The sequence below is a fragment of the Protopterus annectens genome, chromosome 2.part0 (genome assembly GCF_019279795.1).
Source record: "Protopterus annectens isolate FY-2018-M chromosome 2.part0, PAN1.0, whole genome shotgun sequence".
NCBI classification, from domain to species: Eukaryota; Metazoa; Chordata; order Ceratodontiformes; family Protopteridae; genus Protopterus; species Protopterus annectens.
Window position 1 is genome coordinate 1,014,104,980 of NC_056728.1, and position 19,213 is coordinate 1,014,124,192.

General features: G+C 38.6%; 1 protein-coding gene across 2 annotated transcripts in view; it reads left to right on the top strand.

Annotated features, from left to right (window-relative positions):
• Positions 1–19,213, top strand: part of BMPR1B (bone morphogenetic protein receptor type 1B) — a 781,127-nt gene that overhangs the window by 638,964 nt on the left and 122,950 nt on the right. For both annotated transcript variants that reach the window (XM_044061268.1, XM_044061269.1), the window contains exon 5: positions 6,665–6,761. In XM_044061268.1, coding sequence (XP_043917203.1) covers positions 6,665–6,761 — 97 coding nt within the window. The remainder of the gene's footprint in view (positions 1–6,664; positions 6,762–19,213) is intronic.

A 19,213-nucleotide genomic window follows, 5' to 3' on the forward strand; every position in this document is an offset into this window, starting at 1 on the left:
TTGATAATCACATCGCCACAGTGGTCAGGAAATCCATCTACGTGGCTCACCTCATCACAAAAGGTTTCTCATCCAGAAAAAAAGATGTCATTGTTCCCCTCTACTCATCACTCATTAGACCCATTATAAAGTACAACGCTCCTTTTGGTATGTACCTCACAAGACATCTACAACAACTGGAAAGGCCACAGAAATACCTCACAAAGAGGATTACTGGCCTCAAACAGATGCCCTACGCAGACCATCTTAAAAAACTCCAGCTTTACTCGTCGCATATCACCTACTCAGAGGTGAACTCTGCCTAACATACAAAGGTATGTCAAACCCAGAGCTGTTGGACATTTTCCACTTAAAGAAATCCCAATCCCTCCGAGCTACATGCTCTAGGGACCTAAACCTAGTCACCACAATAAACAGAACATGCTGGTGGGATAGATTCCTGTCCCAGATACTTGCCATACTCTGGAACAGACTACCTATCTATGTCAAACAGAGCTCTTCATTAGCACTCTTCAAGAAAAATCTTGATGATTGGATGGGAGATAGGAAATTCACCCCAGGGATCACTTCTGTGGCTCTGCTCGACAGGGGCACAGGAAAATAATTTTCTTGGGTGGCGAAAGCCAGGGTACATTTTGGCTAGGCTTATATAGGCCTAGGGCCAATAGCCTAGTACCCTCCTATGAACCTATGAACTTCTGAACGAAGAGTGTGAAGTCTGAAACTCAAATATAAATCATTATTTAATGACTGCAATCATCAGCAATTTGCCAGAAAACTACACATTTCATGAAGAACAGAACAAAAATATAAGGCAAACTCGAGGACTATTCTGGGAAATCGACAGTTGAAAACTATGCCAGACGACTGTCTGTGTACTTAAGGATCAGCACCAGACTGATGGGAAAAGGTAAAGGATACAGAAAACAAACATCACTTGTTGTTTCCTCCTATGAAGTGTGTCCATAAGGTTGCCTTGCATTCTTCATGAGTCATGATCTGTCCATTGGTTAGTAAAAGTGTGAACCCTGGACCATCTCACAAATGGACATGACCTTTAGGGTGCACTCCCATGCGTATTAGGACCCCACTGCCTACTACCTGAGGCTTGCCTGCAATTTTCTCATTACCTTACATGTTTGGTGAACACAGACCACCAACGATAGCTGTAGCTAGGAAGAGGTAAGTGGGTTCTACTTCATCATTCTCATCCAAGGAAAGGTATTTAGAGGATCCTGAGTTCATTATGTCAGAGACAGAAAATAAAAATGAGACCCACTACCTATAAATCCTGTCCAGGTAACCCACTCCTTTGAGAACCCACTATGGACCAGTCTTTTGCATCTTCACAGAAATTGATAAACCAGTACCTGTGGGACAGAATGGTGAGGAATATTAGTTCATCCCTTATGTAACCTTTCCAAAATGATGCCATTTTTGCAATTTGGAAGCATCTGTATTCAACTTGTTATTCTCTTAGGAGGTAGATAGAGTCATTGACCTCTGACAGAATGGAGTGACATATGCATCAAATATTCCATAAAAGATTCTTACAGAACCAATTTGGTCCATCCTGAGTACTGAGGCCAGACCACATTTCCAACTTCCCCTGGATAAGTAGTACACAGCTTTAAGGGTCAGAGCCAGGCATATTGTTTTCATTTCCATGTGTTAGCTGTCTGTCTCACCAGTCCCAGTTCAATTCTTTAGAACCTCCTTTATAGACCAGGCTTTGGAAAGCTTGGAGACCACTCCAAATTAGGGATGAAGGCTTCACTGCAAAAGTATGTAGTTCTGTTGTCACTTTTCATACAGCTCACTGGAGTACTGACTGTAATGATGTTACAGGCAGCCATAAAGAATAAGTGTGTACTTATGCTGAATGACAGCTTGTGCTCCTTCAAGGATTCTTAATGTCCCCGTTTTGTTGTAACTTTTTTGGGGGGGACACAGTTCCCAGAACATTAGCAAAGATACTCAAATAATGAAATGGACATTGATCACTGTGGGTGGTGCTTATGATGTCTACTTTTTTCCTTTAGGTTGCTCTACGACCGAAAGGAATAAGAATTTCCTTCTAAAACAAGTAGGACACCCAAACATCAAGCACTGTTGCCTTGCCAACTCCACCTGTTTGTTGAGAAGAAGTCACATTCCTGAACACTCTGCATAAGTGCCAATGGGTCAGTTCTCTGAATTTATCCCAGTTTGCTGCATCACATAACAACTCTGTTGTAGATATGGACACAGATGACCATGTCCAGAAGTTAATACATTCTCCTTAAAAAAAAGCTCTTCTCTTGGATCAGATGTTCTTCTTAGAGCTCTTGAGACAAGTTCAAGCTTTACTCCACACAGGGACTTTGGAGAAAAGCAAAATACTCTACTCCTTACTTTGTCTTATTTCATAAGGAACTAAAGGCTTCCATCTTTTCCTGGATGTTACACAGCATGCTTAGTATATCATATTCCTGAAGGTGACTCTCTGTGAAGTCCAGGATAAGATATATTAAATGTGCTGAATGAAGTCCAGGATAAGATGGAAGCCTGGACTGCAGTCAGCATGTTTAGTATATCTTATTTCTTATGGTGACTCTCCAGTACTGGTGGTCAGGAGGGGAGCTCAGCTCTTCTAGAACAATGAGCTGGGATGGCGTCATTTGGAAGCATAATTGTCTGGCGGCCCCATAGCAGGTTCCTTCTGCTTGTTTTAGACAGGCTTCAGTTTTATATGTGTTGCTGTCTAGTGAACTTATAATCGTTACTGCAGTACCACTTGTAGGAGAACATTTTTCCCATAGTTTTGACTGCATCCAGGTGTTACTGTAGAGGAAGTGGTCATTGGTTGGGCCCAGGGAGTCTGTCATTATAAATTGACTGACGTCTGCTCTCATCCTAAGCTGCAGAACTGCCATCACTGGAGCAGTGTTGGACACTCTTCAGTGTTGGTCATTTGTGCTCACAGGGAGACCCCAGGACGTCCTACTCTTGGAAATATTTATAAGGTTGCAATGAGAGACCCAGGTTCAGGTCCTCTTATGCCTCTTAGGATTCATGTTAGCTCTGATATTCAGAGTTTAATTTCCATGCCAATACCAGTGGTGTTCCAGTGGGCATTCGGGTGTCAGTGGCTACAAAGTCTTTACGTCCTCACAGGACTACTGGTAATAGCCTCCTTGCATCGCTCTATAGTGTGATGGACAAATTCCACCTGTCTCAGTGTCAGCCTTCCCTTACTTCAGCTAAGACTGTTGCAGTTCCTGACAGCTGATGCCTGGCTTGTGAGTTGGGGGACTCAGCCAGATCCATCTCTTGCTCAGGGAAAGTGGAAGATCCAAAAAAACAAATCTGCATAAATGAACTGCAACTATTGGCAGAGTCCTTTATTGTAAAAGGCTCTGGAACTGGGGCTCAGACCAGAGTTCCTCCTGTTGCACTGAAGCAGGCTATAAAATACTGAAACAAATATGAGCCTATATCATAACACTGAACTGCTATAATATCGAATGACAGAACATCAAAGCACATAACACTGAACTGGCTTGTCATTGTAATGTCGGCATTTTCTGGAATTGGGTGTTTGCCCATTTCTCAATGTGGAGTGATCTGAAAGGAGGTATCTATAACATGGAAGGGGCAAGGAGGTACAGGGGAGCTTGCCCTTCTCCAAAAGCACTGCTTTTTTTGTTACTTGTGTTTCTAAGAAAGGCTGGTTTGATGTGTGTTTTAGTGTTCTGTCATTCAATATTATGGGGGGTTGATGTTATAATATAGTTACCATGACAGGGTCCCTAACTAGTATGGCATCATCTAGCAGTACCCATTGTGAGAAAGGCTGTGTGTGTCAGGTAATCTACATAGACAAGGACACAAATCTCACAGCTTTTCACATTTTAGAGGAAATTTATACACTGATGAATTCCATCAGCCTCAGGCCCAGTCCTCTCCAGGAGCTGAGAATAAGAGAATCCATTCTGGTAAGAATATTCTGGAAGGGAGGAAGGCAGGACAGTGTTCATTGACAAGAAGTCAGTATTCCCTGTATTAACTTCTTCTTAAATGAGTCTGTTACTGAATAGTAGCAAAGGATTCTTCAATTTCTTTTTCTTACTAGCTTCTTTGGCATCATATAGACCAGTGTATCTTCTATTAACATTTTTCCTTGAACCTGTCCAGGAATAGTCCCCAAGGATCCCTCAGCTATTTTAACTACTTGGGCTATGGAAAATAAAACAGAAAAACTATAACCAAAATCATGCACTCTGATATTCTGACCATTGCTCATGAAATTGCAGCAAACCTATTGCTAATGTCTTCTGAACATGCCACTTTTAATTATAAGTTTGGTCAAAGTTATTGAGGTGTCTGATTACAGTGTAACACAAGTGAAAACTGGAAAAACTAGCTATGGGATTGCCAAATCAATCATCCTAAAGGCTAAAAGAAACAGAATAGTTACATGTACAACAGATAATGTACCTTACCTTACCAGAAACTATGATTATGATACTTAAGTGGACTAAGAAGCCACAGGCCTAACCCAGCCCTCACTGTTGTTTGAGCACCTGATCATCATACAGTACTGAATAGGATTATAGGATTTTATTAATTAAAGCTAGGAATTAAATTCATAAATTAGCACTGTAAAACCTTTCCAAATAAAAGAAAATTCAGGAAAAGCAGAGTTACATTGTAGAAGTGAGTTACATAATAATTGCAAACAACAGCAAGTAGTACTGTTCTGAGAGTCTGACATTCTAGAACAAAACAATTGTAGAAACAGGTTGGCATATTAAGAGCATTGCAACATCATTCAGTAGCAATGAGATGTAGCAAAGGCTGCCAGAGTTATTAGCGATTAAAACAGTGTTCAGTGAATCACAGGGTATCTCTGCAGTTAATACTTAAGTAAAGTAGTATGTACATGTAAATGCAGTATGCTCTTTCAGGCAGATGATGAACAGACCGGGTTTAATTTAGCATAGGTAGGAAACACAATTATACAGGGTAAAATGCAATACCCAGTTAAATAGCCATAGAGGAGGGAATATGGTAGCATCATAAAATCTGTTTATTCCAGAAACCAGTGGTCTACCAAGCTTTTCATTCAATAGACAGTTCAGTGAATATATAAGCTGCCTTCAGAAGAGGAACATGGAGTCTGCTGACATACTAGCTTTGAAATTATTAGTATACTATGCTATAGTATTCCATACTATACTATACTATACTATACTATATTGTACTATACTGTGTAAATGTTATCTGTCATGTCTGACTAATTTTGCATACTTCATTGGTGATTATTTATTTAACATCTTATATAATAGGTTAAAATGCTTACATTCTGCAGATTTGCATGCAGTTTTGATGTGTATCCAGCTGCTCTGCATTGTCTCTTTTGAAATTTTGACTACATAGGTTGCTCCTGGGATTTTGCAAAATATGGATTATGCCAAAGCAGACTTTCCTGGTTAACATGCTTAAATAAATAATACATAATTACTGTGGCCTGGGGCATTTAGGGAGGTGATCATTTGGAGCACGCATTTTAAATGTTGAATTTGGTTGGTTTGGTTGTTTTATTGACGCATACTAAAAATCCTAGAAAAGGATTACAAAGAAGCTCATTAAATAATCAACTTAGACATATTTGCAAAGAATACTAATTAAAAGGCTGGCCACCTGTTGATGTGACCGTGGCGCAAGATGATTGTCACTGTTGAAGTGACACCCTGACCCCATCTGCAAAAGTGGGAAAAAGGGATTGTGGATGGATGGAATACAAATGAAACCTTCCATGGTGTAACAGAGTTATGAGGCTAACCTCAAATCATCATATAGAATTATGGCAGCAGTGTCCCAGGTATGTAAATGAAAGACAACAGAATATTTGAAAATAAAAAGAGGTTGCCTTCATCAGCAGTGGTAAGAGTGTGCTTAATTATTTCTAGGGTCTCTATGCCTAAGACAGCTTTGCAAACACCAAGCTGTTTAGCACAAGGATTTCAGGTCAAACCACTTCATTATCTAAAACAGTTGCTGAATATTTTATCCTTACTTTACACATATACTCCTTTGAGTTTTTGTTTATTCATACCTGTTAAATTCCACAGATTATATTTTAACTCCCATAAGGTTCTTAGTGCAAAAGTTCAAAATATAAGGCAGTGCTATGAAATGTCCTACTTCACCGTAAAGGTTGTCATTAAATGCCAAGCTATAATTGGCTTCATGAATACATACATGTGGTTGCAATTAATCTGGCCTCACAATAAGAGTCTGTTCATGATGATTTATGCTTGCAGTGCAGGAGTCATTTCAGGTTGTAGAAGAACAAGCATTGCCTTCCATACAGCTGGAAAGCCATCATCTAAAACATATACCTTTAACTGGAAAATAATGGGGTTAGAAATGGAAATGCCTGTGCTACTAGAATAGAAGTTAGAAACAGCGTTATCTGAGTAAACCAGAAATTGTTATGTAATGCCCAGTTCTACAAATATAACTTATACAAGTCACTGAGATGCTACTTCATTTAGCAATATGCTTTTTCAACTCCAGAGTTTACTTGTTATATCATAGTAGGCTGTCCTTTTGTTACAATTTGTGTCACACCACTTGTGTGTCTGAGCTTGCTTCTCCCCATTTTTGTCTTCTGCAGATTTTGTCGATGGCAGCATTCACAACATGGCATTGCTTATCTCTGTGATTGTATGCAGCATACTCCTGGGCTTATTTTTCATCTTCTGCTACCTAAGGTCAGTATAAAACCCTTAACAGATGTGAGGTGCATGGTGCCAAGCCAGCTGACAATCAGGCATTGTCCTTTGCAGCACAGAGACCCACCCGTGTGTGAAAATTGCAAGCTTCATTCTTTCAAATACTGTAATCAGTTTTAGGTTTGTGTAAGTTTTCTTTAGACTAGGGTATTTTCCTATGACCTTCAATAGTATTAATGGTGAAACTGTTGTCCATCTTTTCCAGTTTCTTCAGGTTTTTCCAGTTTCAGAGATTAAATGTATAAAGATGAGGAGTGTGGTGGCTTGAGTCCACATCAGGGAGTTTACAGGAGCTTACAACTCTACAAATAAGAATTGCTTGTAAATGTTGTGCCACATTTGGAGTATCACTATTTTGCGTGTGAAGTGGACTGAAGACTAATATTTTTCTGCTGTGATTAACCACATGCAGATGTATGAAATGCATTTTTCATAAACCATGTGATTATTCTGTTCAACAAGTATATATATATATATATATATATATATATATATATGCTGAAGAGAACATCAGGGTCTACTGCGTTTGCTCCAAGTGTGACAGCTAGTTCCTGCCATCTGTGATACCATCATCTCCTCTTCTTCTTCTTCTTCCACTCACTCCATACTCCCTGAAATGTATCTGTTATTTTGTGTTAGCCACTCATTTCAGTATTTCATTGTAGCTGTCCACATCTCCCTCTGTAAATCAATACTTCCTAAAGTGCAGGTTGAGTTGAATCCCTTTTGCTAATGATCATGTCCTCCTACCTGACCTGCCTTTGTGTCCTACCTGTTTCTCTCACACTCACATATTTCTAGCCTGATTACTTACACCAGGCACCCTTTTTCTCTCCTATTCTATGGCTATAAGATTAGTATTTTTTTCCTGAATACTCTACAAGACAGGAAACAACAGTTCCTGAAAGAGCAGAAGATGTAACCCTGTAATCCTGGACTCGACACCTTCTGCAGTGCACCCCAATGTCCAACAGGATTTGCATGCTGCCTTTGCACCCTGCCACTTTTGACTCATACTTGCCCTGATTGTTAACTACAAGTCCCTTTCTAGTCCTCTTACCTGGAAGTGCATTACCACAAAATTCATGTTCTTCTCATAGATTCTCTTTACTGAGGTATCATACCCTTGTCCATATAAAACCTTTGTTTCTGTCTGATCTTCTTGCCAGCCAGTCTTCAAAGTTCACTACCCTGTCAGCTGCTGTCCCTCCATTTTTGAATCATCTGCAAGGATATTTGTTTTCAATTCTGAGTAGCATATCTGATGTGTATATGCTGAAGAGTGCTAGACAAAATTGAACCCCATGGCATGCCAATGACTAATTTCATTTCTGCAAACTTCTCTTCCCTTACTACCTGCCTTTCATTACATCTGCACTCATTCAGGCATTTTATTACCCAGCACTATACCCTTTAGCTTTTTCAGTTGTTTATTGTATTGAGTCAAATGCCTTGCTGAATCCAGGAATAGAACAAACACTGATTTGTTGACATGTATTCCACTGGTTAATCAATAACTCATAAATTTGATTCGGGTTGTCAGGAAAACTTAGTAATGAACTCATGCTCTATTTTCTAATAGACCTTGTTATGTTCAAGGAGCCTGATTATCCTTTGTTTCAGGATTTTTTCACCATTATTTAGCCCACTCTGTAGTTACCTAGTAAGCTCTGACAAACCTGTTAAACATCGAAATACAAGAGGGTAGGCTCCACAAATGTATCCAAGGTGGTGAACTTCAAAAATAAAAATAACAGTTCGAGAAGTAAATTAATCGGAACAAAACTCTTGTGTAACAGTCCACATAAATCCACAAAAAATACAGTAGTTTATTGTACGCAAGGTACAGACAGAACAAATAACGTAAAACACTCAAAAAGCGTTTTTCGTTCGGTACACTGCCCGAACTTCTTCAGACATACGTTAATACTATTAAAATGCTCAGTTTAAATACTTAGTTTACTTAGTTAATTGGTTAAAACAACGCTCTGTGAACAGCTGATCAACAAACCTAAAAGAGACAAGCTAAATCAAACGGGCTAAATACGTTAACCCAATAAAAACAACGGGAAACATCTTCTATTAGATGAATATTAGTTTAAAAAAATTGAGTTAACAATTATAAAGGATGTATTAAGCAAATATTATGAATAATATATAATACAATATTAGTAAACAAATAAATACAGAATAATGTTTAAAGTAAACTAGGATAGGGAAATGGTTCTAAGTATTCCCTATGGTGAAAACTACCAAAAATAAAATAAAATACAAAAGGTAGTTAAAAAACCTGTTTGGTTTTGAATACATCCTAATTCAGCACTAAAGCATATCAAATTACAAACAGACACAACCCTTACGGAATAAGTGTATATATATATATATATATATATATGTATATTGCTAATATATATTCAACAGTCCCTGCCTCCGGTGTCGAACTAATAAAGTTGCAGATAAAATAGTATGCCTATAAAAAAGGAAATATGTGGTGAAATTAAAAACACTTTGACCAAAAATGTATATATCTACACTATAGCACATTATGTTTATTTACCTAAAAACATTATGTTCATCCTTTAAGAATTTCCCTAGGAAACAACTAAGTGGATGTATAAACAATGTTTACCACATTCAAGTATCTAATACTCTGATCCAAGAATTTATATCATGGGTAATAAATTTATCTTAATAAACTATTGAGTATTTAAACTGAGCATTTTAATAGTATTAACGTATGTCTGAAGAAGTTCGGGCAGTGTACCGAACGAAAAACGCTTTTTGAGTGTTTTACGTTATTTGTTCTGTCTGTACCTTGCGTACAATAAACTACTGGATTTTTTGTGGATTTATGTGGACTGTTACACAAGAGTTTTGTTCCGATTAATTTACTTCTCGAACTGTTATTTTTATTTTTGAAGTTCACCACCTTGGATACATTTGTGGAGCCTACCCTCTTGTATTTCGTTGTTTTATGCTACGTGCTTTGTGATTTTGGTTCCTGGTTCGTTACGAGGGTCGGTTCACACGTATTGAGGATGGCGGATACACAGGAAGGGGAAAGCCCTACGCAAGGTAATCTTACCCAACTCCTGGAGCTGATTAACACACGACTGGACCGATTATCAGAGAAGGTTGACAGCGTGAGTTTCGCTAGTCAACAGGGTGTGAATTCTGTTATTAACACCGAACGGAGTCCAACACAAACACAGGGAACATCTAAAAATAAACCCAGTATACAACCACGCGGACACACCGGGGAAAGAACTATAAGGTCTGAAACAAGCATAAGCAACAGTTTTGACCCACGGAATTGGCTTAACGACGAACTAAACCTGGAAGATTTGGGGAACAATGTTCGAAATTGCACTGAAACAGTAAGTGATGCTCCTCTGGTTGAGAAGCTAAAAGTTTTTGATAACAAACTTTATAAAATTAAGAAAATACAACTGGAGCTCAATTACTTGAACAAATGTATAAGGGAGAAAATAGTCCCTAAGGGCCTAAGGCTTTTTGTGTACCCGAATGGTTTGGAATTTGGATCTGCTTTTTACAATGAACTGGTTGAACTATTTAATAACCATGGTTTAGTTGTTTTAAAATGCATGGTTAAGCATTACCAAATAGAACTTGACAGTTTGACCACTGAGACAACAACATTGGAAAGGGAGATTAAGGGCGACCTGGACTTTCATAGATATGAGTTCGAATTTAGTAGAACCCTATCTAGCATTGCCCAGCAGATGACAAAATTGAAAGCGACGAAAATTAAAAAACTTGATAGGGACCTAAGGGCCTACAGAGAAGGCCTGGCGTTTCCTAAACCTCCTAGTTTCCAAACTCGGTTAAGACAACCAAATTCTACTTTTACCAAACAAAGAAATCAATCTACAGGCCATCACACTAGACAGGGTAATTCTAAACCCAGCCAAAATGTGGATTCTAACTTGGTTACCGAGGAGCATGACGTGGGTGTGGAAGGTTCAAGCGACCCTGATACCATTTTTGACACTTTGGAAGGTGATGACTGGTCAAACCAAGGCCCCCAAAAAAACTACAGAGGGGGGAGGGGGAGGAATTGGAAACTGAAACAACCGACTGCTCCGAAGAGATATTACAACACGCGGAGCAACAACAAACAGTGGGACTAACCCTATTTGAAATTGTGACCAACAAGGATGCTGACTTTAAGATCTACAATTACACTGAGTGTCATGTTGACAGAGGACTGGTTGAACTTTTTGCTAAAGGTCTCACTTTTGTACCTTCACAGGCCTGCAATATTGTAGAACTGTTAATTGATTTCAAAATGTTCATCAGGAAGCTGAATCTCAATATGATATTTGGCAATTCTAACTCTCATGTTGATTCACTGCGTGTTTCCAGTAGTTTCAACCCACCCTTTAACAACTCACTGTATTTGTTCGAACAGCTTTGTGAACTAGAATTTAGAGAAATAGTTTCTAGAATGTATAGTAACTATCAGTATAATATTTCTAAGGACGATAAATATTTACTGACACTGTTTAGGAATTTACCAGTAAGACTTATGAAACCGGACAAGGGAGGGGGGCTTGCTATTGTATATAACGTTGACTATGTAAAAATTATGTTGACGTTATTGGAAAAGGATACTTACGAGTTAGTAAGTAAGAACCAGCTTAATCAAGCATACCATCACATTAAGTCACACATTAATGACTTATTTATTGATGGTCTAATTAATGGTGACCAAAACCAATATTTAACAATGCTTGCCCCCATAATCCCAAAAATTTTCGGGATTCCGAAACTCTATACAGACTTAAGAAACCCTCCTTTCCGTACACTTGTAGATGCTCGTCAATCAATAACTTACCCTGCTGCTAAATTGGTTGACTCAATTCTTAAAAAATATGTGGAGGAAGAAACTCAAATACTGAAGGACTCATGGTCCTTTCTGGAGAGTATGCAGGAAGTGGTATTTGATTGTTCACTTAACTTTTTGACAGTCGACGTGTGTGATCTCTATTCTAGTATCCCCCAGGATTTAGGTATCCAGTGGGTTGTAGAATTTATAGGGTCAAAGGGAGCTACTAGCGACCAATGTAACTTAGTTGAACAACTACTGGACATGATTTTGAAGAACAACTATGTTTCTTTCGAGGACAAGTTGTTCTTACAGAAAATAGGTGTAGCTATGGGGTCCCCAGTGGGCGCAAGTTTTGCAAACTTAGTTATGGCCCACTGGGAGACATCTTACGTACTGAGTAGTGTTTGGAAATCAAATATTTATATGTACAAAAGATAAGTGGACGACATCTTCATTCTATTGAAAGGGGATGAGACAGAAGCCCAGGAACTGGTAAAATTTCTTAATTCTACTACAGAGTTCCTTAAGTTCACTATGAACTTTCAGGAAAACAATATTTGTTTCCTAGATATTGTCCTTAGCAAATATCAAGGGCATTATACATCTAAAATTCACAGGAAAAGTACGTTTTCAAACACATATCTACACTTTTCTAGTTCTCACCCTTGTCACCAAAAGAAATCAGTGGTGAAAGGCCAACTCGTAAGGGTGGCCAGGATGACTACACTTGAGGAGGATTTTGTTAATGAATGTGAGAATTTATACCAAATGTTTCAACATCGAGGATACCCAAGTTCATTTTTGGAAGGAATATTTAGTGAAGTTATTTCAAAAAGGGAACATGGGGTATATAAAGCAATACTAGGGATACAGAAGACAGTTGCCCATCTTGATGAACTCAATGAGAATGGGATTGATACCCAAAGCTTTGGGGGCCCTAACAACCCCGGGGTCACTACTGTTGAGGCAGTAGGGGGGAACAAAAACTTTATGGATTCATTTGTTTTTACTTACTGCCCAGAAGCCTTTGAAATTTCTAAGGTAGTCAGGAAATATTGGTTTTGTCTATCTTTGGACAACAAATTAACACAAACCTTTAAATTTGGACCCATTATCACATTTAGGAGGGGCACCAATATGAAACAACTTCTTGAAAGGAAATCAGTGAGATCCAAGACTAAGGGGGGCACCCAAAAATGCGGGGCATGTAGGCACTGTGCACATATCAACACTGCCGACTCATTCACAATAGGTAATGAAACCTTTGTGATTTGGAAACGTTTCAACTGTAATAGTAGGCGTGTTGTTTACTTGGCACAGTGCAAACAATGTCCCGCATTTTATGTTGGCAAAACGGACAGGCGTCTGAGGGACAGGGTGTATGAACATGGTTATGCAATTAGTAAAAATAAGGATGAAAATGCCCTTGCAAAACATTGTAATCGGAATGAAGGCCATTTATTTGACTTTATGGTCATTGATCAAGTATTGACCGACAACTCTAACCTTGTCAATGAAAACTTGCTAAGGCTCCAATTAGAAAAGAAGGAACTAAGTTGGCAGTTACGGTTGGTGGCACACAAAACCCCTGGCCTCAATGAGGCTTGTTCAATTATGTGTATACTTAAACTTAACAGTTTATTAAGATAAATTTATTACCCATGATATAAATTCTTGGATCAGGGTATCAGACATTTGAATCTGGTAAACATTGTTTATACATCCATCTAGTTGTTTCCTAAGGAAATTTTTAAAGGATGAATATAATGTTTTTAGGTAAATAAACATAATGTACTATAGTGTAAATATATACATTTTTGGTTAAAGTGTTTTTAATCTCATCACATATTTCCTTTTTATAGGCATATTATTTTATATGCAACTGTATTGGTTTGACACCGGAGGCAGGGACTGTTGAATGTATATTAGTAATACACATATACATATACATTTATTCCGTGAGGGTTGGGTCTGTTTGTAATTTGATATGCTTAAGTGTTGAATTAGGATGTATTCAAAACCAAACAGGTTTCTTCAATCACCCTTTGCATTTTATTTTATTTTTGGTAGTTTTTACTATTGGGAATATTTAGAATCATTTCCCTATCCTAGTTTACTTTAAATATTATTCTGCATTTATTTGTTTACTAATATTGTATTATATATTATTCATAATATTTGCTTAATACATCCTTTATAATTGTTAACTCAATTTTTTTAAACTAATATTCATCTAATAGAAGATGTTTCCCGTTGTTTTTATTGGGTTAACATATTTAGCCCGTTTGATTTAGCTTGTCTCTTTTAGGTTTGTTGATCAGCTGTTCACAGAGCATTGTTTTAACCAATTAACTAAGTAAACTAAGTATTTAAACTGAGCATTTTAATAGTATTAATATATGTCTGAAGAAGTTCGGTGTACTAAAAACGCTTTTTAGTGTTTTCGTTATTTGTTCTGTCTGTACCTTATGAATAAACTACTGGATTTTTTGTGGATTTATGTGGACTGTTACACAAGAGTTTTGTTCCGATTAATTTACTTCTCGAACTGTTATTTTTATTTTTGAAGTTCACCACCTTGGATACATTTGTGGAGCCTACCCTCTTGTATTTCGTTGTTTTATGCTACGTGCTTTGTGATTTTGAAACCTGTTAAACATATCCTGCAGTGGCTATATCACCATTTATATAAAATGTCTGAGATTCCTGTGTGGCATTCCCCTCCAGGTCTTGTCCTTCTTCAAGCAACTCAGTTCCGTCTTTATTTCCCCTTTGCATATTTCTTAATCCACGAGTTATTAACAACCCTGTTTGATTCTTCCACAACAGAATGCATCTGTCATTGTTACTGGTGAATACTGGGAAAAAGAACTCTTTCCGACTTTCAGTCTGCTCCTGAGACCTATTGTATACTTTGGCCCCCACCCCAAGCACCTCATTCATCTCTGGCACTTTCCTTCTCTTTTCTGATATATGCTGCTAACTCTTTTCTTGACATTTTCTTCCTATTTCAATATACCCACAAAATGACTTATTCATTTTTTCTCCTTGGACATTCTTTTTCCTTACTAATCATAGTTCCCTTTCCTCTGATTCTTCCACTCACCATGCTCAACCAACCATTTTCTAGGCTTTTCCATTTACTTTGAAACACACTGGCCTTTTCTTTTTTTCAGCCTTCTCTACCCTGCCCAATCCTTCTACTGATTAATTTACTGACTGCGCCTTTGAACCTTTTCTCTAATTGATTCCTTTTCCACTCTTTCATCATAGCAATCTCTGTTCATGTTATCATTCCCTGTCTTAGTCCTTCTCACTACTCACTTTTTATGGTTCACATTGGAAGCCATATTGTAAAATAGTCATTGTTTGCCAGTAGAGTAAGGATTTGGGATCTTGTTCATGTTATCATCAAACCTGATTGTCGAAACAAGTTTCCACACATTACGTATTCCAATCTAAGTTGTTCCACAGAAATCAAAAATCCAGAAAAATATATTACCATGTCAAATAATCTGGTTTGTCACTGCCAGCATTGTTGTAAAAAATAATAATAGCATTTATCTCACCATGCCACTCCTCTAATCTCAGTTATCCACATAAAGCACAAAGTCAGAAATATTGTCAAAAATATCTGGTTAATTACTAACAGCAATATTAAAATAATACTATTATGGCTGTACCATTCCTCTCACTTCAACTTTCCACATTAGAAAAACTTAGAAAGCTATCTAGTCAAATGCATAAAAAATAGTAATAACACTACACTTACTGTGTCATTCCAGTCTCCTCTCTTGTCCAGACCCTGAAAGTAATTTTTTTCTGTAAGTAAAAAAGAAAATAAAAGAAAGATCGCTTTCAGGCAGCTTTTTGTCTTAAATTCTACTCTTATGACCTTCCAATGTTCAAGGTTAACCTTACATAAGCTGACTTGAATGTTTTCAAGTCAGCTGGAACACCGTCCCCCTGTAGAGCACCAGGCAGATTTTCATTTCGCTGGGGGTCTTATTTATTTATTTATTTAGAGCAAATAAACATCACTCTGATAAATAAATAAATAAATAAATGGAAACAGAGCACTCCTAATAGTAGGGCAAGTATAGCGCCCTAGACAGTTGCCTAGTTTGCGTATGTGTAAGGCTGGCCCTGCTTCTGCACTCTTTATGAAATGTGAAATAACTTTAAGACTGTGAATTTCTTGTTTATATTAGCATTTTTTCTGGTCATTATAATTAGCTTTTTGATAGTATGATACACTAAGTCCCATCCTTCCCCTCCATGTTCAACATTTCACAACAAAGAGGAATTTAAAACTGGATCTGTACAATTGTGGCAGAATAATGATCAAATATAATATATTGTAAGCCTGCATCTCTTTTATTAAAGCACATACCTTCGAGGTATCTGAATCCTGGTTGAGACTAGAAGACAAGATGCAGGTACACTTAGAACAACAATCTAAGGTTTTCTCTACTGAGTCACAGCATGATCAATACAACATGAGGAACAGCACTACCTCAAATAACACAGACACTTGTTGCAGACAACTATGGGTCTGAACTGTTAATGAACTGCGTCTTGTAGTCCTGGGTACAAGGTGTCATTCCTTCCACCTCCATTTGTCAACTTTGTGAATCTGAGCAAGTCACTTAACCAGACAGTTCTCCTAGGTTAGCCATGAAAAGGGACACTTGTAACCAGTGGGTTTAGCTGGTTGACAAATGTGGAAAATAAAAATAAATTTCCCTTGTTGCCTGATACATGTCTTCAGACATCATGCATCATGACCCTAAATGGATGACCAGAATCAGTGATGATGGGTAGGAACAGAACAAGTCAAACAAAGACTAGACAGTCTGTTTTATAACTCACTTCAATGTATCACAAAATGCTTCAAAATGTTGCCTTAGTTGTCCAATCAGAATGATAACTGGGGATAAGAAGCCACTTTAGGACTAGAAAAGCAATGTAGCTCTTATTAGCTCAAACAGTCATTCCCCTCCATATCAAACCCACACACTGACAGCACCCACTTCTGGACTGGGTACTCAAGAATAGGCCTGAACAGTTCACCTCGCATTAGCTTTTGTCTCACAGTCTTCAATGACCACATCATAGAAACTCCCATATTTTCAGTCTGAAAGCAAGCAGATGGTAGATCAACAATTACATGAAGGTCACACATCCAGAACTACTAGCACCCTGTCATTACCGTATCATTACTGAACTTGCTGACATGGACTAGAACTCATTATTTTCCCAAAGAGAAGTCAATTCCAAACTAGAATGCCTTCTAAATATCCTTTTATACTTGCATGATAATTTTCCTTCTGCATTGAGTTGCCTTGGACCTAAGAAAGATAGTCAATGAAAGTGACGCTTGTGCTAGTCACCTGGGTTGACATCATCAGTAAATTCAGATAGTTCATAAAGAAAAAATTCTGAAAATGGATGTTGTCAGTACTTAAGTGTACTAACTTGTACTGCATTTGAATTGTTTTACTGCTGTTTTAGCTGCTTTTCTGTAAAACAAAAAAAAATGTTCTAAGCTTGTTTCTCACCTTTCCTGTAAATAGTGTAGTCCAAATACAGATTTGCTGTATACAGGACTGTTTGTAAGCTTCTGAGTCCCCCCAAGCCTTTCTGTGTTGGAGGGAAGCCTTCTAGCTTATCAGTGCGAGTGGTAAGCACTAGGTAGCCTATCTACCACAAGAGGAGTGGTTTCTGGCCCAGAAATTGTAGTTTATTGAACGTTTGGGCAGTTTTTTCCATCCCTTTCAACTTTCTGGTTTGCACGAGTTTGCACTTGTTTAAACTCGGCACTGTAGCACAGAGCTGAGGCAAACTATTAATGGTGCCAGAAATTCTGCTCTTCAGTTTTTCCCTTAGATCTTGCTAGTCGTTTCTCTCTTGCACTTCAAATAGGCTAATCGCTTTGCATGTCAACAGGTTTTTGTAGCAATTATTTTAGCACACCTAAGAGCCATCAGCACTAGTCATTCTTCACGGAAATAGCTCCAGTACATAGCAGTTATGACCACCCCTCCTGGCATGATTAAAGGGCAGTTCCCTGTGCTTTCTCCTGTTAACCTGGTGCACTTGGGCATTCAGACTTGTGAGAGATGGACTTATATCACCAAATTGGAAGGTAGTCAAGAGGAGAAGATCAACACCTGCCCCACACCACATGGAACACATAGCCCTCCAGAACACCCACTATCACAGCTCTCACATAAAAACACAAACCACACACCCACCCACCTTCATGGAGGCATTCAATAGAAATGTACCCAAACAGCAGAGACCTCCAAGACAGAAGCACACTCGACCACCACAACACAGCACAAACCACAGGACACATATCTCACCTCCACAGTGTGCCCCTCAACCTAAGCCCCTGAGGCTAAACATCTTGCCCAATACACTAATCATAGTTGACTCACTAGTGAGGCACACAAATGTCCGACTCACTAGGTTGAATAAGCAGAAGGTAAAAGTCAGCTGTCCGTCAGGTGTCAGAATCTGACACATAACACATGCACTCATGTCACTCCACAACAAGTACAGGTATGTTTCTGTCATTGTCATTGTGGGTGTGAATGACCTAAGATGCACCTCCCTGGACTACATGAAAAGAGACATGGTGGAGCTCTCGGATTATATGGCCCAGGCAGGTATGACACTAGCCCTGAACAGTATCCTACTGTCATCCAGAATGATACTGCAGTAGAAACAAAAACTGATTGACTTCAACAATTGGCTAAGTTTCTGGTGTCATTCTAAGGGGATCCGGTATCTGTCTGCTTGGTATGACATGGCTGACAGACCTTGATGCTTTGTCAGAGATGGCCTGCATCTGTCACCCCTGGGTTTTAGGATACTGGCGAAGGCACCTGCCAACCCTATTGTGCCTTTTTAGGCAGTGTTACAAAGACCAAATTACCATCATAACAGCTATAAATAAATGCAATCTGAGGGTCATGCTGCTCAGTGATAGAGATCTAAATCTCAAGATGCACTCACTCAAAGCACTCCTCAAAATGGAGAACATCGACCTTTGTGCTGTAACGGAGACCTGGTTTAAAGTGGCAGAAAGCACCCTTGTGCTACCAGGCTATAACTCATTCCACATCTTTTGGCCCCGAAACATGGACTGAAGCTAAAAAGGTGGTGGCATCTCCATATTCATAAAGGATATGCACACCTCCAGGCTAGTAGCCCAGCATAACGCATCTGAGATACTTAAGGTACAACTAACATTGGGCAAAACTGCGATCCAGGTCATAGCCTGCTATAGGTCCCCCAGCCATGTGCCTAGACTCCCACTTCACATTCCTAAGCACCCTGGAATCTATCAAGGTCCAACCCAACACGCTTATACTAGGAGACTTCAACTACCCCTCCATCAATGCACTGGCCCAACGCTTCCTGGAATTCATCAATTCCAATGCCCTGGACCAGCTCATTCTTACCCCCACTAGAGGAAGCAACATCCTTGACCTGGTTATTACTAACATGAGCAACCATTGCTCTATACCAATAGTCAATTCCTCCCTGGTTAGATCTGATCACAAACTAA